The following is a 27362-nucleotide window of genomic DNA, read 5'->3' as shown; positions in this document are numbered from 1 at the left end:
GGACCTGAATTAAATTATATATTTTTATGATAGTAAAAATATAATTTCACCATTTTAATAGTATATATATTTATAATTTTTAAATGGTTAAATTAAAATTTAATCATTTTTGGAGGACAAAGTGTAATTATACCTTTATTAATTTAAAATTTTATACAATATAAAATGACCTAAATAATTTTTTTTTCATTTTGGCTTTGCCCCTAACCCTACACTTCGAGACAATATCTTAGAACCCTCAAATATCACTTTTCGAAAATTAGGACAAACACCATCTCTAGAGGACAATCCTTCCGCAAAAATCCTCCTTTAGAACTATTTGAGAAAATTATTCAAGAAGGCTCCTCAGAGTCAAGCGACACAGATAGGCCTCAATCATCATTTACGACATTAAGTCCATTCAACATGATTGACAACCTATTTATTGTCACCTTAATTGTCTTATTTAGACTTGTCATGTCAAATCTTTACCACCTTTGGTCACCTATAGTCGAATGATGCGTTGCACATTGAGATTCCAACCCAAGTATATAAGCCAACGTCTCACCTCGAAATACGAGGGGACTCTCTCTCTCTCTCCTTTCCATCTCAACTTCCAAACCACCACATGATACATCACCTACAGCGACTCTTCACCCAACCTCAAGCCTAGTGAACTGTCGTCAGTCACCACCACAGCTCCTCCCTTGTCTGATCCAAGCATCAACAACCAAAAATAAAAGTTTAATCTTTTTATCAACTAATTACATTAATGTAGATTTATGATGATAAGACTGGTCACATATTAAGTCATTCTCATATCGCATAAATCAAGTAGTGCCTTCTTTAGAGTAGTATACATTTTCAATGTCATCACATGGTAAATGAGTCTTGTATCACGTAAATTAAGTAGTGTCTTCTTTAGAGTGCTACATATTTTCAAAGTTCTATCCTCCACTTTTAATTAAGGAAGATCAAAATTGCATCTCGAACCTCCGAATGGTACAAATATAGACGAAAGCTTTTAAGCAACACTAAGTAGCTAATCCAAGTGATATGAATGTTGTTTAAAGACTTTCTAATATTCTTGGCAAATTTGAGATTCTGACAGCTATGGTAGACACCACAAAAGGCAGCATGAAGGATATGGAGGGTGAAAATGAAAGCTGAGAGAAGCTCTTTCTTTTAATGGGATTCTCTTCATATGGAATCATCAATCATGATTTTAAAAGAGTACAACTTTACTGAGCTTTCAAGCAAATAAAATAGCTGGCAACCAAGTTATGCCAATACGCGTACTACCAAAGTAACCATTTAGAGCTATTTATATATATATACAGTAAAGAAGTATAGCATATTGAAGTTTAGTTTTATCAACAAGAAGATATATATATATATATGTTTAAGTTGTTTATTGTAGCCCAAGGAAAAAGAGGTGTATGTGTTGATGAAGCCTAGCTTAATATATGTTGATAAGAGCATACCTTTTTTATAATTCAAAAGAAGCACTTTCCCAAAAATTAAAACAATTATACAATTCAAACCTTGAAATATTATATGATTATGATCTTTGGGTTAATTTATGGTTTTAGTCTCTTAATTATAAATTTAATTTTTTAGTTTAATTTGATATAATTTAGACAATCTATTTTTCGAGTAAACTACAAAAATAGTCACTTTTTTTTTGCCTCGGATTATATTTTAGTCACTTATGTTTGAAATGTTATGTTTTAGTCACTTACATTATCGTCTTGTTACGAAGTGGTCACTCTACCGTTAAGCTCCACTACCTCCCTAATAGTGATCATATATGGCAGTCCAAATGGGTTTTAAATGCCAACTTAGATGCCTTACGTGGCAATTCAAATTAAATTTATTTAATTAAAAACCTATTTCTATCCCAACGACTGGACATCTAAGTTGGCATTAAAATTCATTTGTATTGTCACGTAGAACTGTCGTTAGGAAGGTAACAGAGTTTAATGGTAGAGCGACCACTTCGTAACAAAATGATAACGTAAGTGACGGAAACATAACATTTCATACATAAGTGACTAAAATGTGATATAAGGCAAACAAAGGTGACTATTTTTATGATGTTATCAATTAATTCAAATAGTTAACACTGTTCAAAATTTTTAGTTAAAGTATTGGTGCGGATTTTTTTTAAATAACTCTATTAAGAAAAAAATCGATATCGAGATGATAAGTTGGAAAGCATATTTTTAAGAAAAAAAAGTATTTGAATATTTAAAAGTGATAATTATAAGTAACTAACTATAAAATTACAAATTTGGGCATAATAGAAGGATTAAAATCATAAAATTACCTGAGTTTTTTCATAGTCAGTCAAATTTTGTAGAAGTTTCAGGTTTTTTCCAATTCATGATGTTTAGCTCCAATTTTGCTTTCATATTTGGACTCAATTGCTTTTACCCAACGTATTAACTAATGGTGATAAAAACGGGACATCCTTTGGACACTGCATTTAAGGTTAGATATGCTATTAATAAATTTCATAAAGAAAAACTTTCATAAATTTTTATTTTTGGCACTGAAAAAGAAGTTTGTAATAAGGGCACTACTATAAAGAAATGTTTTCATTTCGAGAAAGGTAATTTATTGTACATTCATTTTAGTCACCCGAGTTTAATAAAATTTCATTTAGATCATTTTTTTATTAGATTCTAATATAAAATCATATTTTTATTAAGAAAATAAGGTAAATAAATAAGATATAAATTGGGAAACCTCAACTTCCTAATGACTTGGTTTGATATGCTATTGAAAACCGAATTAAAATCAATAAACCAAAATTGGATTAATAATGAAGAAATCATTTGCATAAACAATGTACATATCTACACAAAGCACAAGGCTTTTAAGTTATGATATGGCAATTGATAAATTATTCAGATAAATAAACCTTCTAAACCGGAGGACGGCTTGAGTTAGCCATCGCTCCAACCGGCAAATTATTTGAGGTTCCTTCACCATCATGCGCAGCCACCTTTAGTGATTTCACAGAGGATGCTCTATTAAAAAACGGTGGTGTCATACTAAAAACCCACCTGTCCGATTTGGCACCACGGTCCAGTTTCCCTCTATTACTCCCTCCATCTTCTGTTGCTCGGTACCCTCGGCGTGAACTCCTTTCCCTAGGCAACACCAAGCTTGTCGCCCGATTCAATTTTCGGTTCATTAACTGTTTTCGAACATCAACCGGTAACCGTAAAGTGAATCGATCTGTATTCTCGCCTGGTTGGACCAAAGAATGTCCGGTCGAGTGAGATCGCAAGAAAGAAAGTTTACGTGGACGGCCAGATCTTGATCCACGTGTACGGTTCCTATTTAAAGTTACGTTCAAATTATTCACTTCAACCTCGGAAGCCACTTGGGCCTCTACCTGACAATTAACAGCGTTGTTATTTATGCTCCTTTCTTCTTCCGGTTCTGAGTTACTGCCATTGTTCTGAGCCTCAAGGTCTGACTCGACGGCAGTGTCATTTAATGCAGTGAGTTGACTCACGGGGTCACCTGGTTGAGGAACGAGATTGGCTCTACAAACGGGGCAAGTGGTATGAGAAGCTAACCAAGCGTCGATACATTCAGGGTGGAAAACATGGTCGCATTTGGGTATCAAACGCAGCGTTTCGTCGTCTTCGAATTCGTTCAAGCAAACCGCGCACTCCAAGGCTCCCTTGCCGATCTTATGACCCTTAACTTCGGAGTAAACCATGATAGGGAAAGTCTCGATCACCGACGCGTCCAGCCCACGAGTGCCGCGCATTGAACGCCCGGCGACGGGGCGGATGCTCTGTCTGTTGGTGTAGACGTCGGAACAATTCCGAATATAAATGGCGAAAAGACCCACGAAGAACAAAGCGGCGATCAAAACGACGATGATTACGGCCATGGAAGGGCTGAAACGAGCGTAATTTTCTTCGTCTTGGTTGAAGTTCTGTGCGACGGAAGGCGGCGGAGAGAGGAGCAGGAAGAGCAAGAAGAAAAGCGAGAAGACTCCATGGTGGGTGGTGTGCGACATGGTGAGGAAAGGAGCATTGGAGAGGGATGAGAGAGTGAGAGAAAAACAAGGCAGTGGGGTTTTAAATGAGAGGAAGAAGAAGAAGAAAAAGGGGTGGGTCCAATTCCAAATATGGAGTTGATTTCTACGGTGTTTCATTGAGGGCAGCCACAATGGAAGGGATGGCTGAGTCATTTGTTTGACGATGGAGGAAGCTTCCCAAGTAAAAGCAGACTTTTGGGATTTTTTTTTTTTACCATTTATTTTGAGTTGTTTTTAGTCGGTTCAAAGGCATCATGGAATTGGTTTCCAGTTGGACTGTAAGGAAGGCCGCAAGAAATTGCTGGGGTTAGGGCTTTTTTTTATAAAGCAAATTTGTGATTCTTTCGAATCTGATTTCAAAAAGAAAAAAAAGTAAAAATAATCATGCAAGTAAGTCCAAATTAAAGATTCTAAATATAAAGAGTACCTTGCTTCTTCAAATCCAAAAATGAATTTTTTTTTTTTATTAATGAAAAGAATGAACCTTCTTACTAAAAATAACATCTTATTTTCATTAGCCTTGTACATGTTTGATCTAAAATTTTTATTTACCCCGACTCTACCCTTGATGTTATTTTAATTAATTAATTAAGAAAATATTTTAACCAACTCCAAATGGCTGAGAAGAAAATTCAGAGTATAAATGAAAAGGTTTTATATATTGAACAAGTCAGGTCACCCAACATTTTGATTTGACTGAAAAAATAAATATTTTCTTTTTCTTCTTTTCTTTTCACATTTTAATAAATTTATTTATTTATTATCAAAATTGAATGTTTTCAATTTCTCATTCTTTTTTCTAAAAAATTAGTGTATATAATCTAATAAAAAATGGTTTGTCACACAATTTTCCTTATCCCTATCATATAAAATAAAATATACTGACACGAGATTGAAAATTTGAAACTTTATAAACATACAAAGAATAAATTTCAAAACTAAATATGTAAGATCCAAGAAAAATGGTATAATTTCATCCGTAAAATAAATGTCAATATTGGTATTCATTATTATTGATCCGCTATTTGATTATTTAATTGAGTTTTGACTCGTACTCTACGTTGTTCGTACTTTGAGTTTACATGTGAGGTCTTCACACATCTTTCTATGGACATCACGATGTGAATTCGCGCCACCATGTAAATAAACTCATATCGTGCAAACCCATATTTAGAAAATATGTTAAATCATGTAATTTTTTCAATTTAGCATTTGAAATTTCAAATTCCATATATGTTCTAAATTCTTAATAATATATATATTATGACAAGTCAAGCAATCCACAGAAGTTATAGTGTTTTATATATAGGTGAATACCTATAAATTCACTCTAGGTATTATATTAAAAGGTAAATCATAAAAATAGTCATTTTTGTTTGTTTCAGATTATATTTTAGTCATTTATGTTTGAAATGTTATGTTTTAGTCACTTACGTTATCGTTTTGTTACGAAGTGGTCACTCTTTCGTTAAGCTCCGTTATCTCTCTAATGGCAATCCTACGTGGCAATCCAAATGGGTTTTAAATGCCAACTTGGATTTTTAATTGAGACGAGGATAGGTTTTTAATTAAATAAATTTAATTCATTACACCTTGAACTGGAAAAGAAAAATCGTTCGTCTCATTTTTCTTTTAGTTTTCTTTTCCATTTTGACTGAAAAAACTATTCTCCTCCTAGTTGGACATCTAAGTTGACATTTAAAACTTATTTGGACAGCCATGTAGGATTGCTGTTAGGGAGGTAACAAGGCTTAATGGTAGAGTGACTACTTCGTAACAAAACGATAACGTAAGTGACTAAAATGTAAAATTTCAAACATAAATGACTAAAATATAATTTAAGGCAAACAAAAGTGACTATTTTAATAGCTTGCCTAGGGGGGAAGCCTATAAATTTTTTTAGGGGGGCATAAATAAAATTTTAATTTTTAATAGTCTATGTCTTATCATTTTTAGAGGATTAAATTAAATTTTCATAATTTTAAGGGGGCCAAATTAAGTACAATTTTACCTTTACTAATTTAAAATTTAAATTTTTTTAAAGGACCAAAACAACAATTTTCCATTTTAGGGGGGTCGGGGCCCTTGCTAGCCCCCCTAGATTCGCCTCTGAGCTTACCTTAGATTAACTTGGTCCTTATATTATTAAATAGATTAAATGAAAATTAAATCACCATAGACTTACCATTTATTGTTTAAAAATTACATGAAAAATAATTTTTTTTCATTTATTATTGAACTCTAAACAAAATATTTTATCTACGGAATCATAAGAAGTTTTGAAAACATAATTCTATTAAACAATAAATGACATATTTTAAATAGTAAATGGTAATTCTATTCTATTTTAACCTTATTTGTTTCGTTTTTATAATATATAAATTAAATTGATCAATTTAATAATAGATGGACTAATTTGATCTAGTCCCTATAATAAAAAGACTTGCTAGTTACATTCACCTATATATAGCTTTAAATTGATTTTTAAAATCCTTTTGTCTAATAGATTACACCAAAGACTGAAAATTTATATTGGTAAATATCATATTAAATTTGGTTAAAATATGTCATAAGTCTTTGTATTCTTTAAAATTTTAGAATTTAGTCATTGTATTTTTATTTCCTAGAATTTAGTTTATCTATTTTTTAGATTTTAAATTTCAGGTTCAACTGTTCACATTGTTATTTTTTTTTGTTAATTCAAGTCATTACAATATCAATTTTTTAATTTACATGACTACCAAGTGATTTTTTTATTTCAAAATATCACACAATAAATTTAATAAAAAAATTAACAGTTTTAACATTTAGATATAAATTTTTTGAAACCTAAAAGTAGAGGGACTAAAATACTAGAAATAAAAGTATAAAGACTAAATTTTAAATTTTTAAAAAGTACAAGGACTTATTACATACTTTAGCTATTAAGTTTTCTTTATACAGTTCCTAAAATTACCTATAATCTCTTTCCAACCCTTAAATAAATTCATTCGAACTCATGTCTTCTTGAATTAAAAAAAAAAAAGAGTAAATTTGATGTAAGATTTTAGAGTTCAGTGACTTGCATGTTGGATGGCCCAAAAGCTAGAACCATATAAACATAGGTCCATAACAGCTTGGGCCTTTTGGACATAGGAGTTGTAATTGTGCATTTTTCCTATTATATTTTGGGCCTATTTCAAGTTGAAATGAAAGCGAATCATGGTTAATTGTTAATTTATAAACTAATCATGGTTAATTGTTAAAATTTGTGAAGTTCTAAAATCAATTGCATCTAATATTATAGATTTATATGAAAATAATGCCCTATTGGGTTCATAGGAGAAGCATTTATAGGTTAAGCCATGGATGAAGCTATTATAGTAGGTTAATATAATTTATACTTGTCAAAAATAAATGTTTATTGGTTAAATAGATTGAATTTTTAAAAAATTAGAGAAATAGATCGTCTTTGGAGAGAAAGTGGGAAAGTGCGTCCAACTGGAAGCGCTTTCCCTTGAAGTTATATTTGTTTTTTTGACTTTTTTAGTATAATTAGTTTGTTTGATTAGATGTTTAAATGTTAGTTGTTTTAATTTTAAGTCCCCAGGTTCAACTCCCTCCTAAACACATTTGTAATTTTTATTTCATGTTGTTTCAAGCTTTTTTTCTTATTAATTTTAATTAACAAATATATAGTTTTTTTTAAAAAATTTAATTCATATTTTTAATTAACAACCCTTTTATCCATAAAATGAAATAATTATTAAAAATATGATTATTTTTTGTAAATATAATTTTTATATGTGTAATATTTATTTTCAATCCATATCATAAGTGTAGTAAATTTTAGTATTATATATTTTTGTATGTGTATTTAAAATATTTCACATATAAACATAATAATATTTGAAATAATTATTTCATTTTATAATATTAGAAATCACCATTCGCACAATATATGTGAAGAAAATAAATATTTGACATATAAGTATTATACATAAAGAAATATATATCAAAAAAATTAGTTAATGTTTATATTATATATAAAAGAGTTATTAATTTCAAATATTTTTAAGATAATGATATATGTAAAATATATTTTTATTATATAATTACATATTTATTATTTGATTTTATCAATAAAAGAGTTATTAATTAAAAAGATAAATTAAAATTAAAAAAAAGCTTGAAACAACATGAAATAAAAAATATAAAGGTGAGTAGGGGAGGAATCAAACCTGAGATTTAAAAGTAAAATCACAACATTTAACCATTTGATCAAACAAACTAATTATATTAAAAAAAATCAAAATATAACTTGAAAGCACATTCATCTAGGCGCACTTTCCCACACTCTTTCAAAAAACAGCCTATTTTCATAAATTTTCAAAAAAAAAGGGGCCTATTTAGCTAATAAACTTTTATTTTTGGTATATATGGCTAATTTAGCATTTAAGTATAGATCAAATTTATTCATATTTATAAATGATTAATTCAAACTTATTTCAGATTTGCCTTTAATTTCTTTTTATTTTATTAAATAATTATTTTATGTTATTTTTAATTTACTATTTAATAAAATTATGTATAAATATAAAATATTTTAAGCATTAGAGTTTGATAAGTTGACAATCTACTTTTTTTTTTAATTTCACAAGCAGCTTTAAAAAAAATTATCAAATGTTTCTTTTTTTTTAATATTTTACTATAGTCTATAAGACATTTGTCAACTCTTTGACCTATTTGTGTAGCCTAAAAACTTCACTGACAAAATATCAAATATTATTTCATATTTAAGGATATCTTAACTAGTATAGAGCGTGGTTAAAGTTCTTGTTAGATACTCATTTGATACAGATTTAAATTGTGTTACTCTCATCCTGCACCCCTAATATTGTTTTATTATATTTTTGGGAGAGCTTAAAATTTAATTGTTATAAATTATTGATTAAGTCTTAATTTTGTTGGTATCGACATTATTGTCTATACAGAAAGACACGAGTTAGAGTGTGTTGAAACGCATTTAATCTCTTATTTATTTACATTTTTAACCAATTTCATATTGAATTATATTTTATGAAGCTAATTTTTTCGGTTTAATTGAATAGGAGGTACTTAAATTATTAAGTTTGTTTGAATTAAATATCTAAATTATTTTTTATCAATTTGGGTATTTAAATTTTGATTTCGATACTGACGCTGATATATGCCGTTAAGAAAACAATGTCAGCCAATGAAATTTTTCCATGTCATCATCTTATTAAAATATAATTAAATAAAAAAATTATTTTAATATTTATACCGATAATAAATGACAAAAAAAAAAACCCCCTTCCCCCACCCCATCCACCGTCCCGCCACTGCCTCCCCCAGCCCATGCCTATCCCTCTTACCCCCTCCCTCTCTCTCCATACATAGACTGCCTTTGTCATCCTGTAACAAGTCTTCTGATTCATTGATTTGAATCTCCGACTGCAGTGGGCCGATATATTGGACATTGTCACTCGGAACAACATATATCTCCAACCTAATCTGGTGTTTACAGTTTGGAGCCGGGGACTTGAGAAGCGAGGCAATGATAGAACGTATCCTTTGTAATTAAGCAATGGGATTGAGATGGTTAGAAAATTGTTTCACTTTTTATTATGAAAGAAGGATTGATCCTCTGCGCTTTTGGATATTTGTGTGATGGTGACTTTTCAAGTCTAATTTTCAACCAGCTGCACTTCGTCAATAGACTCAGCTTGGTTTTCGATGGGATTGGATTTTGGGTAGAGTTTTGTAGTTCATATTTGTACAGTTGAAATGCTCAACTCAGATGCTTGCTACCCACAAGTTTTTGGGAGAGACAGGAAGATGAAATCTTGGAGGTTTGAATGAAAGTTTCGGTATGTGCCGAAAATGAAATCTTGAATGCTCTCAAGTAACGATAATTAGAGTGATACAACTCTCAAGAAAATCATTGCCCAATTGAACTACGGAGGGGGACGGAGCTGGGGGAAGGCGGTGGAGGGACAGTGAACGGGGTGGGGGGAGAGGTAAAATTTTTTTTATTTACTTTTAATATAAATGTTAAAATAAAATTTCTATTCAACTACATTTTAATGAGATGATTACTGATAAATGTTGAATAGTTGAGAATATTTTTTTAATGACGAGCAGGTATTAATTTCAATAACCAAATCAAAATTTAACTACTTGGATTAACCAAAAAATAGTTTAGTTTGATTTCTTTTAGTTTACTTTTTTTATGTATTTTTTTAATAATTTTATTATAGATTTGGATCACATTTTTTCTTAGACTCACACTTAAATTTACGTTTTCTTATATTAATAATAATTTTTATGCCAAGCAAATTAAAATTTAAACGCTTTTATTATGTTAAAGGTTTTAGTGTTTCTAATTTGGATTGCTTTTTTATTTTACCATTATTGATTTCCAATTATTTTTCTTTTAATGTATTAAAACTTACAAATTTTGAGAAAAAAATAATATATTTAATTATTATAATGACTGAATGAGATAATTAACTAACAAATAAATTAGATAATTAATTAAGAAAATTTATATAATTGACATAAAATAATATTCGAATCTAAGACCTCAAAGATACTAAAGTGGGATCCTATTTTCCTTTGGTGGTGAGTTTTGGGACATTGAATCCATGAAGTTGGTTTTATTTTAGTAAATAAGATTTTACTATTGACCCTGGATATTTTAATTTTGAAAACTTTGTAATAATTAAATGATTGTATCTTTTAAGTATAAATATTTTTTGCTTATAATATATATTTTGGGAGGGATTCATTTATACTGAAGTAAAATTAAAGTACTTTTATATCATTTAATAATTTTTATATTATTAATATTTTAACAATCCAATCGCCGTATTTTGTGTTTTATTTATGTAAACAGTGTACGTCAAGTTTAGCGTATAATCAAAATTTCTAATTATTTGTTTTATGTAAAAAAAAATCTTTAACTATTAAATATATTAATGTAGACAATATTTTAAATCGATATGATAAAAATATCATATCGATAAAAAAAATCTACATACATGATAAATACACATATCTTGATAAATTCAACGGTTAAATTGTTAAAATATTAATAGTATACAAATTTACTAAAATGCACAAAACTACTCTAATTTTATACGGACGCAAGTGAACCTTCGAAATAAACTTTTACATTTTACATTTTTAATTAATTAAGGTAAATAATTTCCTATTCATTACCTCTTTAAAGAAGTTATAACAAATAAAGGTGTAAATATTAAGCATGTATATAAATTAAACGTAATAGGCTACATGCTTATATGGCAAAGATTGCTGACATGACAACAATGATATAAGAGTAAGTATTTGGTGCATTGGTAATACATTGTTTTAATTTTATAAGTAGAGTTATTATTATTATTATATATATATTAATTTTTTACTATGGGTTAGTATTTGGTACACTAACAGTATACTTTTTTTTTCAAAAGTGGCTATAAAAATTTATCATATGCCTCTTTTTTTAAAATATTTATTTATTTTAATATTTTACTATATACCTTGTAGGACGCTTGTCAACCGTCTGACTCTACTTGTGGAATCTAACAATTTCACAGACATTGTATCAAATATTTTCCTTTTTATTTTACCTTATATACACTTATTATAACCCCAACTCTACTTGATAGTATAACAAATATATTCTCAAGATGCAAAGTATAAGGACACCTGATTTCATTATTTTAAAATTACAAGAGTATATACTTAATTTTTAAAATTTTAATTATTTAAATATATTTAATTATAAAAGTAAGAAAAAAAAGAAAGTGAATTGTTTGCTGCAAAAATACGGTTTATCAAATCCATTTATGTCATCCTGGGTTGCTTGGCAATGATGACATGCCATCTCGAATTACTCAACAATGATGGCTTACCACCCCAGATTGCCCGCCAACGACGGTTTATCAAATCTGGCCCATTGACTCATCAATTGTCTCCATCGCGGTTTGTGTGGCTACAAGTCAACCGCCTTCAATTTTTCTTTTTATATTACTCAATATTCTTCAATTCAAGTTCATACCGTTTGCCAAATATAAATCAATTTCATAGTTACTAATCTATTCAATCTAGTCATTTTCTCAATATTAAATCTCAATTACTCCAATTCATTTTAACTCACCCTTAGAAGTCTACTACAATAGTGTATGATGTATAATAGAAATTAATTAAGCGTTAAATCATAGAAACACTTAGTGAAAACTTGAACTACTCGTCATTAGTCCTCGCCTTTCCTTTTCCTTTTGATGTTCCCGCGTCCTTTTTTCTATAATTAATAATTCAATAATGTATGACATTAATTTCCAGCTCAAATTGCAAATAATTACAAAATCGCACATATTTTATAATTTATTCAATTTAGTCCCAAAAATCGAAACAAGAATAACTTTCAATTTAAGGCTCTAAATTTCAATCTGATTTCACTATAGTCCGTCTCGAACCTCCTATTTCCCATTTATAAAACAAGCTTCACGATTTATACATTTTAGTCCTTATTGTACAAAACTATCAATTAACTTCACAATTTAGCCCTTTTCACCTCTGAGCTTACAATCTATCAATTTAACACCTAAGATTTCAAGAAATCAATAATGGAAACTTTCTAGAAGTTTAACAGTTTAATAAATTGATACATGGGCTAGTTAGGTTAAGCTCCCATGATCTCAAAAACATTAAAATTATAAGAAAATGACTTAATTACACTAACCAATAGTATAGCTAAAAAGCGGGTGGATGATGATGTCCATGAAACCAACTAAAAATCTAACTAAGGCAAGTGCACCTATAAATTAATGGTATAGCTATGGTGAGCAAAGATATCGTTCCCACGAGGACTAAAAGTACTAGTAATTACCGTCTATCTATTATTTAACTGATAAATTCGAATGATTGATTGAAAACTAAAATTAACTCAATTAATTGCTAATGAACACAAAAAAGAACAATTCAAGAAAATAATCGAATAATAACCAAGAAGTGAAACAATACCTAGGAAAGAATTCACTTGGATTTCATCTGTCATTATTAGTCTAAATTACGCAATTTCTTCACCTAGTGTATTGATCTGTAGAAATCCCTAAATTATGCTAATCTCTCTTCAAGAATAAGAGCAACTGACTTTAGGTTGATTAATTAAAATTTCGTTCTAATTAAAACCCCTATCAGCGCATTAACTCGATTTATGGATTCCCCTACTAGATTTGGCTCTAATTCGGTAGACTTATGTTGCCCAATTTTTAGGATTGTATGTAACTCCACTCAATTAAGCTAGATCTACTCTTAAATAGGGTTTATTCCTCCTCTGATTTAAGCACATCAAACATGGATCAATAATCTAGAAATATTAAACCAATAATTAAGCACACATAATTGAGAACAATATCTAAGTCTTTATTGCGTAAAATAAAAATCAAACGACAGAATCCATCATAGGGTTCATCTCCCTAGGTATTTAGAAAATTAGTTCATGATTGAAAGTAAAAACAATCAAGAAGCAATATAACCGAAAGAAATAAAGAAACTCATGATCATCTCCAAAGAAATCAATTGGGAGTCTTCAATCTTGACAGAAATCTGTTTCAGAATCGACTTCAATGGTGTTTTTCGAGTTGTTTTCTTGAATATTCTATGACGGCTCTCCCCTATCTTCTTATTTTTGTCATATATAGGTCTTAAAATGCCTGAAAAATCTAAAAAACGCGTTTTCTCACAAGTTTAGAGTATGATTCGCGATTTCCACACGGTCTGGCACATGGCCGTGTGGTAGCCCATGTGGCTCACACGACAGTGTGTCTAGCCCGTGTGGAATGGCCCAACCCCTGCGGCTTTTGAAACTTGCTCCAATTTTCTGATTTTCGCTCGTTTTTTGCTCGTTTTACTCCCAAAATGCTCTCCTAAGTATAAAAACATGAATTTAAAGGATTAGAAGCATAAATTCACCATTTTAAATTGAATAATTATCTAAAAACGCATTAAGAATAGGACTAAAATATTTTATTTTTGGCATTTATCAGATGACGCTTCCTCTAAGAAGAACGAGTGATCTTACCCAAAAGTATTGAGGACAGATGGCATACCGAAGTAGCACATGTTCAAACAACGAAAGAGAATAACAAAAATAATAAAAGAGAGTCCAATATATTAGTTTCACTCTTCATAATTTTATTTAGCATCCAACTTAAAATTTTAATATACAAAATAGACCAAACAAGTTAAGTTCACGTTACGATATTTAATTTCTTTCTTTCTTTTTTTTGCAATGTGTCAGCTTCATTTTGGGGTCCATAATTCTTAAAAAAGTTTTGATCTCTCTAGGCCTCTCTCTATCTAGCCCTATGTTAATTTTTGGAATTTTGTTAAGGTTCAAAGCAACCATTATTTTCACACAAATCATAATCATGACAAATACGTGGTAAATAAATTAATGATGATTTATATATGCATGGCCCCCCCCCCCCACCCTATTATTATTATTTTTTGATAGATAAGAATTTCCCCATACTCGTTAAATGGGACCAAAATAATCATTATTTACCTGAAATTTTACATTCTCCAAAATTGCATGCCTCCAAATGGTTTGCTGATTCTATACTGTGAGCTTCATTACTTCAGTGTTACTAACTTATATATATAAATCAAATTCATAATCGAGTTGGTTTATTAGAGTGGTCGGTAGCTTGCATTTTAGTTTTTGGACGTGTTGTAAGAAAGAGAAAATAATAATGAAAAGAATCAAACCAAAAACAGAAAGAAAGAAAAGTGATTCGCTTTTGCAAGTTGGTAGAGTTTTCGACAGTGTTGTCTTCTTGCTAAGCTGATGGTGAATGTTTGATCCTGGAGACGACTGGAAATGCCTACAATGAAAGCCAACTATCGAAGGGATGCCCGAGCTGAGATTTTGAGGTATGTTCTGATAATCAACTTGATAGGGGTAAAAGTATTATGGAGGTTTTTGTACTAGAAGTCGGAATATATTTTGACATCTCTACTAAAAAAACAGGCAGATTAGTCCTTATACATTAAATTAAAGAGCAATCTTATCCTTTTTGCAAAAAAAAAAAAAAATGGGCATGCCACATGTATTTCATGCTGACGTATAGCAACTAGTTTTTACCCGTAGAAATAGATGAAATTTTTAACAGAATGACTAATTTACTCTTTGACCTAACATAAAAGAACTAATTTGCTCAATTTTTTAGTAGAGAGAGCGTAATACAATCTAGCTCCTAGTATAAAGGCATTTATGATACTTTTACTAGTTAACAATTTTAAAAAAAGAAATATCTTTTTAATAACCAAAGAAGGAGATAAAATTTCTAGGGATTGAATTCAATTCTCATCATGCACAATACAAATACAATCATTAAGCGAGGCGGTAGACCTATTAGAGTATTGAAATGGTGAATTAAAATTAGATTTTTTTATATCATTCCTTTTATATTTAATTTTTATATTCAAACTTTAAAAGCGATATTATTAATAATGACAATCACAAATTTTGAAAGAACTAAATTTCACACACCGTAAAAAAAAGAGACATGAATAATACCAAAGAAATTGCTTGTGAAATGAATCATGAGTAGAATGATAAAGAACTTAATATCAAATCTTTAATGTACACCAATTCCGAATCCAATCCTAAAATAAAAAAAAAACCATTTTCTCTTTAAAAAAATGTGCAACTAAAATTGATGTAGCTTTACGTGTGGAAATCCTAGGGGTCTGACGGCTTTGACAAATTAATCCAATTGTAATCATTTACAAACACAGCCCAATTTTAAGAACGTTGACAGATTGATGTTGCCATTTTCCATCCCTAATTAATTTGCAAGTAAGAAATTGAAGAGATCATGCTAGTAACTAGGTTTAATTAAATTAGTCCATATTTGAATTTGGATTAAGTTGCGTAGTAATGAAGATGATTATAAATGTAAACACAAGCTGTCATCCCAGTAGACTAACTTATTTTTATAAAAAGCAATGAATGAGGCCTCAATTCAGTCTTGTCAGTGTTATAGAAGGAGTAGCTTCCATGCCAAAATATATGAATCCTCTCCTTATAAATCTACAATTTGTCTTCTTCTATACCATATAATTTTCTAATGTACTACTGAAAGTTAAATCAATCTAGAGAAAATCCCATTCCAAAATTTTCCAGGTAAAACGTGGGAAAATTTTATTAACCAAACTGAAAATTTTCATCACCATTTTCAACAGTATTTTGTGGCATTGAGTTTTGGAATGTAGTTAAAATCTTCAAAAAAAAAAATTAAGAATTTTAAAAAGATTGACGGTTCTAATCTGATTGTAATTTTGAGTTATTTCAATTAATTTTATGAGGTTTTCAAATTATTAATTTATTTTTAGTGGGTTACCCAAGGAAATGTTATTTTATATTAGAAACGTCAGTTTTAATCTAAAGTTGATTAATTTGAAATCAATCCTGATTTAATTATAAAAATGTTAATAATTTGAAGTTGAATAAGAAATAATTTAAATTTGATATAATCCAAAATGATTCAAACTTAAAATAATTAAAATTCAAAATAATTTAAACAAAGCGAAACATCACTTAAATGATCTAAAATTAAAATAACCAAACACTAAATGAACTCGAAATGAAATGACCAAAGATGAAGTTAGGGGTATTAATAATTTAATTTAAATACTTTAGGTATTTAGTTAAATGAAAGAAATATGCATTTTTAACCCTCCTAAAAGTATACTTAAATTATTGCGTTTTAAATTTTATAATATTATCTCAATTTTTTTTTAAAAAAATTAAAAGTTGAAATAAACTCAATCCAGATTGCCCGAATCATTGAATTGATGGGTATGATGACTATGTTGGCTTTAAAGCTAACATAAGTTTGGGCAATGATATTTAAGAAATTAATAAGCAAAGCAGCTATCTCGAATTAGAGTTGGGTAGTATGAAGAAGTTGGAGAATGATGAAAATCCCTATGATTGGTCACATTTGGAAGGCCATAGGACCCCGATTGATGTGGCTGAGGGACCCTAAACAAAAAAGGAAGCCTATAATAACTGTTCAAATGTTATTATTGCTTGATCATGTCTATGATCGAACCCTTGATTGCCTAGCTACTACACCCCCCAACGTATGTCAATTGTCAACGTCCATCACAATATAAACCCCCAAACACAAAGGCCAAAATTGGGCAACGAAACCACTCTGGTATTGAGGTCTTCGCCGTTGGTTTCTGGGTTTTCCATAGGAAAAAGGCTTTGGATGCCATGTGTATGGCCATGGATTGTCCATGAATGTTCCCTTTCCAAATGCATGATGACAAACTATGTTATCTTTATGTCATTTCAATCTAACAGGTGGGAGGTGTTATGTAATCAGGGCGAAGATTTTGTTTTTTCAACTATGGATTTCTTTTTGGTTTTTTTGTTGCTATACGGACTGAGAGTGGACTACTGACCACTGAAAATTTGTGAGTGATGACTAATACTAATTGTGCATGCATGCATGCATGCAAAGGCAGGCTATGTATGCTTTGTTTAAAGGTCTTTCCAACTTGTATTAGCTGATCGTAAGGTCCTGTGTTTAGAATGTTGTGGACAACTATATGTATTAATTAATCAAAGGGCTGAGAGAACGCAACGTGGCAGCTTCAACAGCACAAGTTCATGTCCATGGTACTTTTATGAACTTAGTTTGCCATAATTAATGATTTTAGCTGTGAAAAGAGGAAAAATACCACTTTTGAATTTTTTTAATATTTTATATATATATGTACCTTTCGGGGGAGAAACATTTAAATTTGTATCTAATCCTAAATTTCATCTCTCTATTTAAAAATATTTAAAAAGTAAATCCTTTACCTTAATTGGTTAAAATTTGCCGTTTAGGTAAAGCTTTTAGGTTAAAAGTGTTAATTTGAAAATCAATAATTTGATCATTTATTTGTAAAAAATTAGTAAAAATTAACAGTTTAACAATTTATCTGTAGCAAATAACGAAAACTAATAGTTAATGTTCATGTGTTTATCAACAATTGAACTAATTTTTTAATTTTTGTGATATATAAGGACCAAATTTTAACAAATAAAAATAGAAGGATTAACTTCTTAATTTTTGTAAATGGAAAAGGTGAAATTTAGAATTACACCTTAAATTTGCATTTTAAAGCGTATGGTTAGGAGCTGTTTTTGGTGAATTGCATCATGAAATCAAATTAAGATATTAATGATGAAGAAACTAATGTAAATTAGATTGTGGAATACCTAAAAATAAAATATTGATATAAAAAAAATTAATGGAATTTTGGTTAAAGTGATAAAAGTAAATATATTTAAAATCATAGTTTCATAAGTTCAAATATCCTCAAATAATATTTAGTAATTACCCAACTAAGTTGATGTTCGATTGACTCATAACACCAACCCAATCAAAGGCTTAATATATAGTACAGAAAAAATAATAATTAAACAAAACCATAAATATGTCATTAATGAATAAAAATAAGCTAGCGAGCGAAACCCCATACATTTTCAACCAATCAACTCAAAAAATGCTCTCATTTTCTTCACATTATCTAGAAAGAAACTAGAAAAAGAAAGAGAGATTAGCTATATTTATCTTTATCCCTATAGGTAACATGTGGAATTAGGGGAAAGTCTTGCAACTTAGGAAAAGGGCGAAGAATTTATTCGAGCATGTGGATGGTAAAAATACACGACCTCACCCAAATAGAAATTATTTAGTTGTTATTGTCTAGAATGCTATCAAGCTTAAAGATGACAAAGTGCATTGGCATAAGCTGGTATAGTTAAGTTTTATGTTCCTCAACAATCTATCATTACTTGGATGGCGATACAGAAAAGATTTCCAACCAAAGGCATGTTAGTTAAATTGGGCATGGATTTGGATAAAGAATTTATTCATTGTAAAGAACATACACGAGATCTTGGACTTATGGATTCTCCAAATAACTATGGTATGGATTCTTGGACTTATGTTAACTTCAAACGAGAGCTCTCAATTGAGATGAAAAATTGTGTTTGGGTCATATCCAAATCCAAATGCAAGGCATTAATTGTTAGAGTATACTGTATAAAGTTGGTTGTTGAACTAAATAACAATTATCAGTCTATTGAGTTGGTTGTAAAGTTGTTGATAGCAGTTGGAGAGCATCAAAGAGTACAATAAATATGTAATTCATTTCATTAGTGAATCAAGTTGGTTGATTATTCATTTTCATGATCATCATTTCTTTCAGCTTTCTATTTCTATGAATATTTTTCCATTATTTTCTTGCATACCAAACATAAACTTTAGACTCTTATTTGCTTTCATGGTATTAGAGTGTAAATCTCTTTATTCTGGATTGTAAAAATTTATTTTTATCTTATTTTCTTTGATTGTTTCACTTAGAAGTTTCACTGAGCAAATTGTGGCACTAATTTCTTTAGTTTTTTAGTGCAAATTATGGTTGATTCAAGTGTAGCCAATGAAACAAATGAACTTATTGCTTAGAATATGGATTGAGGTACTCAAAATATGGGAAAAGGTTTACATATTTCATATACTAAGAGTATTTCCTCACCAAAGAAGATGAATGTGATCTTGAACAATTCTAACTATCTACTACTTTTAACTATCAAAACTCATTGAATGTAAAAGTTAATTGAAAGAAATGTTAGTCCTCCATCTTAATATGTTAATTGCAAGTATAAATCTTGAATTTGAAGTGTATGAGTAATAAGATTCCTTCCCATCCTGATTCATTATTCATTTAATTTGACACAACACAATCTATAGGATTTGGAACACATTGCATTAATTATATAACAATAAAACCACTTACAAAGTCATGTTTTACAAAAGAATGTTGCACTCAAAAAAGAAAGGAGAATTGTTTATGAGAGAATTTTTAATGGAAGTTAAGTCTGCATATGATACTCTAGCTAGTCGTGGAGAAATTATTTCAGGACACTGAGTATATCACAACCATATTTAATAATTTGCCACTTGAGTATGATCTTATTGTCAGTCATAACATGTAACACCCTTCACCCATTCCGGTCGCCAAAATCGTGCAATAGAATGTTACAAATCAATACCATTTAATACAAAAAATTTAATATTTAATATTTAATTTTAAACTACTATTAACACACAAATAATAAGTTATACATAATTCACTAATTTACATATCTCTCAAACATAGTTATTTGAAAACAATAAGAACCTATTTGTAATAACTTAGGCATGAAATGGGTTTAAAGAGTAAAATTTCAAAGTTTAAAACTTGGTATCAATACTGTATCGATACCTTATGAAAAATTGATACCAATTTATGATTCTGTTTACTATCTCAAAACTTAGGTATCGATACTTATTATGTGGTACTGGTACTATATTAAAAAAGTATCGATATTGAAATAAAAATCAATACTAAATTAGCATTCTGTTTGTTTAAAACATACCAAATGCCAAAGTATCGTTACCTAATCTAAAAATGGTAAATTCTTCCTTTAAAAGATCCACTTTATGCCCAAAACTTGCCTAAACTCAATTGTTATACCTAGGCATAATCAAGGCATGCAATTCATCATCTAAATATACCTATTCATGTATAACCAAACATTCAATTCCATTTATAACATATACAACAAAACATTATCAACCAAATTCAATCAGACCCCAAAACAATGCCTAACATATAAATTTCTCCACCACATATCACTTAGCAAATAATTAAAACCACCATTAAGCTATCAACAAATTGTTCATTGCCAAAACACATTATATAATTACATAGCTATCAAAACATCAAGATTCAAAATGCTAGCAACTTTGCTAGCAACTTTGCCACCAATATTCCAACACAAGACTCCCTAGGTACATGCGAATAACCAAAATAGGAACATCACCAAATGTTGAGTCTGATGATTATCTTTGGATACTGAGTCAACGTACAAACCAAAAAGTGCCTAACCTACACACGAAGTTAATGCTCAACTAAAACTAGATAATGCTATGCTCATATCAATTCAAATGTGAAATATCATACAGACATTATTTTACCTTAAACATTTTACTAATATTATTACATGGCAAACTCAATTCATACATTTCCATTTCTCTTTTGACTTCTAATACATATTTCATTTCATGTCATTTGCTATTTCAATAGCATTTTCACTTCAATAACATTTGCCATTTCAAATTCAATAATTCAAATTTACAATTTACCTTCCCTATTAACATGACTCGGACTCAGACAGATACATAAATTCAACCACCACACCAGTACGGCTGTAACACCCCGAACCCGACCTAGACGTTATGGCCGAATTCGGAAGTGTTACGTAAATAGTTATAAATCAAAATTTTACTTTTTGGAAAGAAAAAAAAACATCATGAACCTTTGCAATTTAAAAGCCTGTTTTATTTGAAAACGTTTGTTATACTTAAAAGTTAAACTGTTAATTGTTTACAATTTCTAAATACATCGATTAATTTGCAACGGAAGTTCTTAAGATGTTATATTTTGGAAAAACCTAGTTTGTTTTCTTAAAAATAGTTGACCAGAGAAATATAACTGTTTTTCAAAAAACCATTTTATCAAATCTCATGCCAAAACCCTAAATAAAAGTCCAAATCCAAAAATAATCCTGAATGTCTAGAGAGTCCTAAAACGACAAAACGCTTAATCCAGAAATTTTAATTAAGTTTAATCAGTTTATGAAGGAATGAACACTACCGAGTTACTGTCATACCGACCCGCCTAAGTATGAGGGTTACCTGAAATTATTAGACAAACAAAGAGTGGGTTTTTATAACTCAGTGTATGACTCGAAAGAAAATAGAGTTTCAGGCTTAGTCACATGACAGAACAAATATAGACATACACCTTATACAGTATCATATCAAAGTAGTACAAAATGCTGATATGTGTATAATCCTACCCCCATCCCCTACACACCAACTCCGATCATCTTAACACACCATGTGGGGTGCAAAAATAGAATATCGGTAATGACAATATATCACAAAGAAAAGAGAAATAAAAATAAAGAACACACAGATTTTACTTGGAAACCCTTTCGGGAAAAAACCACGGGCAGAGGAGAAGAAAATTCACGATGTCGAATTTGAATTAATTACAATAGGAGTAGACTATGTCTATTTATAGACTTGTAAAACCCTATTCTAATAGGAGTGAAACTCCTTATTCTAATCAATATCAAATAGATGGAGTTTAATAAAATTTTAAAAAACCTTATTCTAAAAGAAAATAAAAGAAGTATAATTCTATAGGGATTTTACTTCTATTGTATTTTACCACTGTATTTTATTTAAATAAAGATTTGGGTCACTTAATTCTAACAAGTTCTTCATCGCGAACTCTCAATGAACAAGTTCTTCATCGCGAACTCTCAACAAACAAGTTCTCCACCTATTCCATAAAACCCCTTAAAGGTTTATCTTCAATAATGAACACCAACCAAGTCTAAGCAATGCTCAAACTTGGTTATAGAAAGTGACTTAGTCATCATATCTGCAGGATTTTCATTAGTACTAATTTTGCTCACAACAATATCACCACGAGCAATAATATCACGAATAAAATGATATCGAACATCAATGTGTTTTATTCTCTCATGAAACATTTGATCTTTTGTAAGGAATATGGCACTCTGACTGTCACAAAATACTGTATTGATTTGAAGGTCTTCATCGAGTTCACTAAAGAGTCCCTTCAACCAAATAGCTTCTTTACAAGCCTCAGTAATCGCCATGTACTCAGCTTCAGTGTTAGACAAAACGACTGTAGTTTGCAAAGTGGCTTTCCATCTGACTGCACAACCTCCGATTGTAAAGACATAACCTGTGAGAGATCTTCTTTTATCGAGGTCTCCAGCAAAATAAACATCAACATACCTAATGGCTTCATCTCTAGTTCTTCCAAACTGTAAGCAAACATCGGTAGTACCTCGTAAGTATTTTAAAACCCACTGAACTGCTTTCCAATGTTCTTTACCGGGATTCGTCATGTATCTGCTAACTAAACTAACTGCATATGATAAATCTGTACGTGAACAAACCATGGCATACATGAGAGATCCCACTGCACTAGAGTATGGAACATGTGACATGTACTCAATCTCATCATCTGATTGTGGAGACAAAGCCGATGAAAGTCTGAAATGGGCTACTAAAGGAGTACTAACAGGCTTAACATTCTACATATTGAATCTGCAAAGAACTTTCTCAATGTACCCGTTCTGACTTAGGTACAATTTACTTACTTTTATATCTCTGAGAATCTTTATACCAAGTATCTTTTTTGCTGGTCCTAAATCTTTCATCTCAAATTCTTCACTTAGTTGGGCTTTGACATTTCTTATAACTCCTTTATCTTTCGCTGCTATCAACATGTCATCAATATAAAGGAGTAGATATACAAAATAACCATCACTGTTTTTCTTAAAGTAAACATAACTGTCAAAGCTACTTCTTTTAAAATTATGAGAAGTCATAAAGGAATCAAACCTCTTATACGACTGTCTTGGTAACTGTTTCAAACCGTAAATAGACTTTTTCAGCAAGCAAACATAGCCCTATTTTTCTGAGACTGTAAAACCCTCTGGCTGTTGCATGTAAATATCATTCTCAAGTTCTCCATACAAAAATACAGTTTTTACATCTAACTGCTTAAGCTCCAAATCATGCATGGACACAATACCAAGCAAAGCTCGAATCGGACTATGCTTCACAATTGGAGAGAACATATCTGTAAAGTCCACTCTTGGAATTTGACTGTAACCCTTTGCAACAAGCCTTGATTTATATCTGGGTTCTTCAACTCTTGGAGTCCCTTCTTTCTTCTTAAACACCCATTTACAACGAACAACTTTTTTACCTTTAGGAAGTTTCACAAGATCCCATGTTTTACTTTTGTGTAGTGATTCCATCTCCTCTTGCATAGCAAACATCCACTTTTCTGAGCCTTCACAACTAACCGCCTCAGAATAATTAGATGGCTCTTGGTTTGTATTTTTTTCTTCAGCCACATTTAAAGCGTAAGCAACTAGATCAGCCTCGGCATACTTCTTTGGAGGTTTAATTTCTCTTCTAGTTCTATTTTTGGCAATAGAGTATTGTGGTGAAGAAGCAACTCTATTTTAAATTTTTGTACTGGCTTCAGTAGTCAACTCTATTGTATATTCTGTATTAATCTGATGCTCTACTTGCCTTTGATTTTCTTTATTGGAAAAGTCTTTAAGAGATAAGTTAGGTAGCATAGCAGTTTCATCAAAAACAACATCTCTGCTAATAATAACTTTTCTATTTTTAGGACACCATAACTTATACCCTATTACACCAGCTTTATAACCAAGAAAAACATATTTAATGGATCTCGGTTCCAATTTTCCATTATCAACATGAGCATACGCAGGACATCCAAAGATCTTTAAATTAGAATAATCAGCAAGATTACCAGACCATACCTCTTGTGGAGTCTTTTTCTCAGTGGTAACGGATGGAGATCGATTGATAAAAAACCATACACTAAAGGCTGCTTCAGCCCAAAATGACTTTGGTAAGTTGACATTTGACAACATACATCGAACCTTCTCCATGATCGTTCTGTTCATTCGTTCTGCAATGCCATATTGCTGTGCAGTATGACGAACTATCATGTGTCTCACGATCCCTTCTGACTTGCACAGGTCATTGTCTGTGCGGAGATATTTTATTTGCTTTCCTGTCTATTTTTCAATCATGGTTTTTCAAGACTTAAATGTAGAAAACACATTACTTTTCTCCTTCAGGAAAAACGCCCATACTTTTCTAGAAAAATCATCAATAAAGTTAGCATATAATTAGCTCCACCTCTCGAAGGCATTCTGGATGGCCCCCACAGATCAAAATGAATATACTTCAATGTTTCTTTTGTGTTATAGATTCCTCTAAATTTTAATATCAATTCCACTCTAAGCCAAATTTAATCCCTTAATTCTCATTTTTACCCCTAAATTTCAAAATTTTCACATTTTGGTCCCTATTCTCGAAATCAACAATTAACTTCATAATTTAGTCATTTTTTCACTTTTAACCTAAAAATCTATCAATTTAATCACTAAAGCTATTCAACAATGGTAACATCTAAAATCTTAAGTAGTATTAAAAAAATTACAACGTGGGTCGGATAGTTCTAAGTATCAGGATTCTGAAAACATAAAAATTATAAAAAAATGGACTAAATTGACTAACCAATTGAAACTTGAATGCTTAAAACCCCTTGAGGCCGTTGGTTGTTTCTTTTCTTCTCCCCCCAGTGGCATGAACATAACTGGGAAAATAATGTGTTTTCATTCTTTTAATCCCATTAACCAAATTATTTATTATTATTATAACTTAAGTGTTTATAATATATAACATATAATATAACTTAACTTGCCATTATCATAACTATATATATAATGGTTTATTTATTTAGTCCTACATATTCAACTCTAATTATAATTTCTTTAATAATTAAAATTTTGACCCTTTTACAAATTAATCCCTGAACTCTAATTAAACATTATCTCGCCAAAATATTTACGAATTTGATTTGCAAAAACGGGGTCTTGAAACTACATTTTTTCACACCACTAATGTTTAGGTCGTTACATAACAACTGATTAAAAACCATATGATCTACAAGTTATTGTTACAATCTTGTAAGAAGCAAAAACTAGAAAAGCATATTTGATGACTTGTATCAATGCATTAGCATATATTGCAATTCAACAACAAATCTATAATATGAGCAATATGAGTAATGGCATTACTGGGTATAATCGTCATATCAACACCATATTTTCAACCTTATGTTGGTTTAGACAATAAAAGCTTGGTCGTGGTAGATATATATCATATAGAACAGAATGTCAACTTTATGGTAAACTAGGCCATTTGGTTGATAAATGCTATTATAGATTTGGTGCAAAATTTTAAAATGTGCAATTTTATTTCAACTACGACAGATGCACCCACTCCTTATATGTACAATCTCTTTGTACAGACTCATACTGAGTGGCAACCTACTATTCACAATTATTCACTACCAAATCAAATAGCTACTTAGCAGTTTTGACAAAATCTTGGTTGATCACACATTACTAAAGTCTTTATTACTACACCAGAAATTATTGACGATAATGCTTGGTATCCAAATTTATTAGCAACTCACCATTTAACTAATGATTTGAAGAACCTAAAAAGTGGTAGCAAATACATTGGTTCGGGTAAGATTGGTCAGATTTTTGTTTGGAAAGGCAATTCATTACCTATATCTAGTATTAGAGATTCAACTTTACTTACTAGACGTAGAAATTTGCTACATATCCATAAAAATACTAAAAAAATATTGTTGATTTCCTAATTTACAAAGGATAAACATGTGACTCTTAAGTTTTTCCCATGTCATTGTAAAGTCAAGGACTCGCATTCTAGAGTGGTACTGTAACGCCCCAAAACTTGAATGTTTGACCGTTAAATTCTGTCGTAATTAAGTCTTTGTATTTGTGGCTATGTGCTCTGTGTATGTGTTTGAGGTCAAAGGTTTTAGTAGTACTTTTAAGAAGTTTTGCTATTTTATTTTAAATTAACCTCTACTCTTGAGCTATTGACTTAAGTTTAATTCTGTGCAAATTTGTGTCAACGATGAGCTTAGTGGTTCAATGGATAAGCTCATGTATTATCTCTAGTCTTGTATTTGAGTCTCAGTGTATGCGTTACAAATATTTTGCTAAATGTTAAAAGTCTAATTGGTAGTTAAAATAAAAATGTAGCGACCCAATAGTTATGTATGTCCGAAAGTGTATTTTTGACACTTCGTTTCTTCAAACCGAACCCGTAAATATTTTTAAAAATAGTTACGAAGTCATATTAGAGACAAATTAAATTTTGGATTGGTGATGTGCATGAATTAGGAGCTGTTATGGTACAATGACTAAATCACGTTAAAGTTAAAAGTTGAATTATAGATTGAAATAAACTAAAGGGGCTAAAGTAGTAATTATACCATTTAATAAATGGTTTTGTGTAGGTGGCCAGTCATGGGGTAAATGATATGCATGTGTATATTATATATATGTTATATATTAAATTAACTAGTAATAATAATTATAATGATAATAAATAATAGTAATAAATACCAAAACTATTATATGCAAATATTAAAGGAAGAAAATGAGAAGAAACTTACGGCAAATCTAAGGAACTTAGGGTTCAAACTTAAGTTGGTT

The 27362-nt window shown here is 30.2% G+C and overlaps 1 protein-coding gene across 1 annotated transcript; it reads right to left on the bottom strand.

Moving 5' to 3' along the window:
- Positions 1-2775: 2775 nt before the first annotated feature.
- Positions 2776-4332, bottom strand: LOC107939318 (E3 ubiquitin-protein ligase ATL6). The gene has a single exon (XM_016872644.2). It carries the CDS (start codon positions 4196-4198, stop codon positions 2909-2911), a length of 1290 nt encoding a protein of 429 aa, XP_016728133.2. The 5' UTR covers positions 4199-4332; the 3' UTR covers positions 2776-2908.
- Positions 4333-27362: the final 23030 nt, after the last annotated feature.

This window comes from Gossypium hirsutum, chromosome D11 (assembly GCF_007990345.1).
Source record: "Gossypium hirsutum isolate 1008001.06 chromosome D11, Gossypium_hirsutum_v2.1, whole genome shotgun sequence".
Lineage (NCBI taxonomy): Eukaryota > Viridiplantae > Streptophyta > Magnoliopsida > Malvales > Malvaceae > Gossypium > Gossypium hirsutum.
Note: the sequence above shows the minus strand (reverse complement) of the source record. Positions and strands in the feature narration are given on the sequence as shown.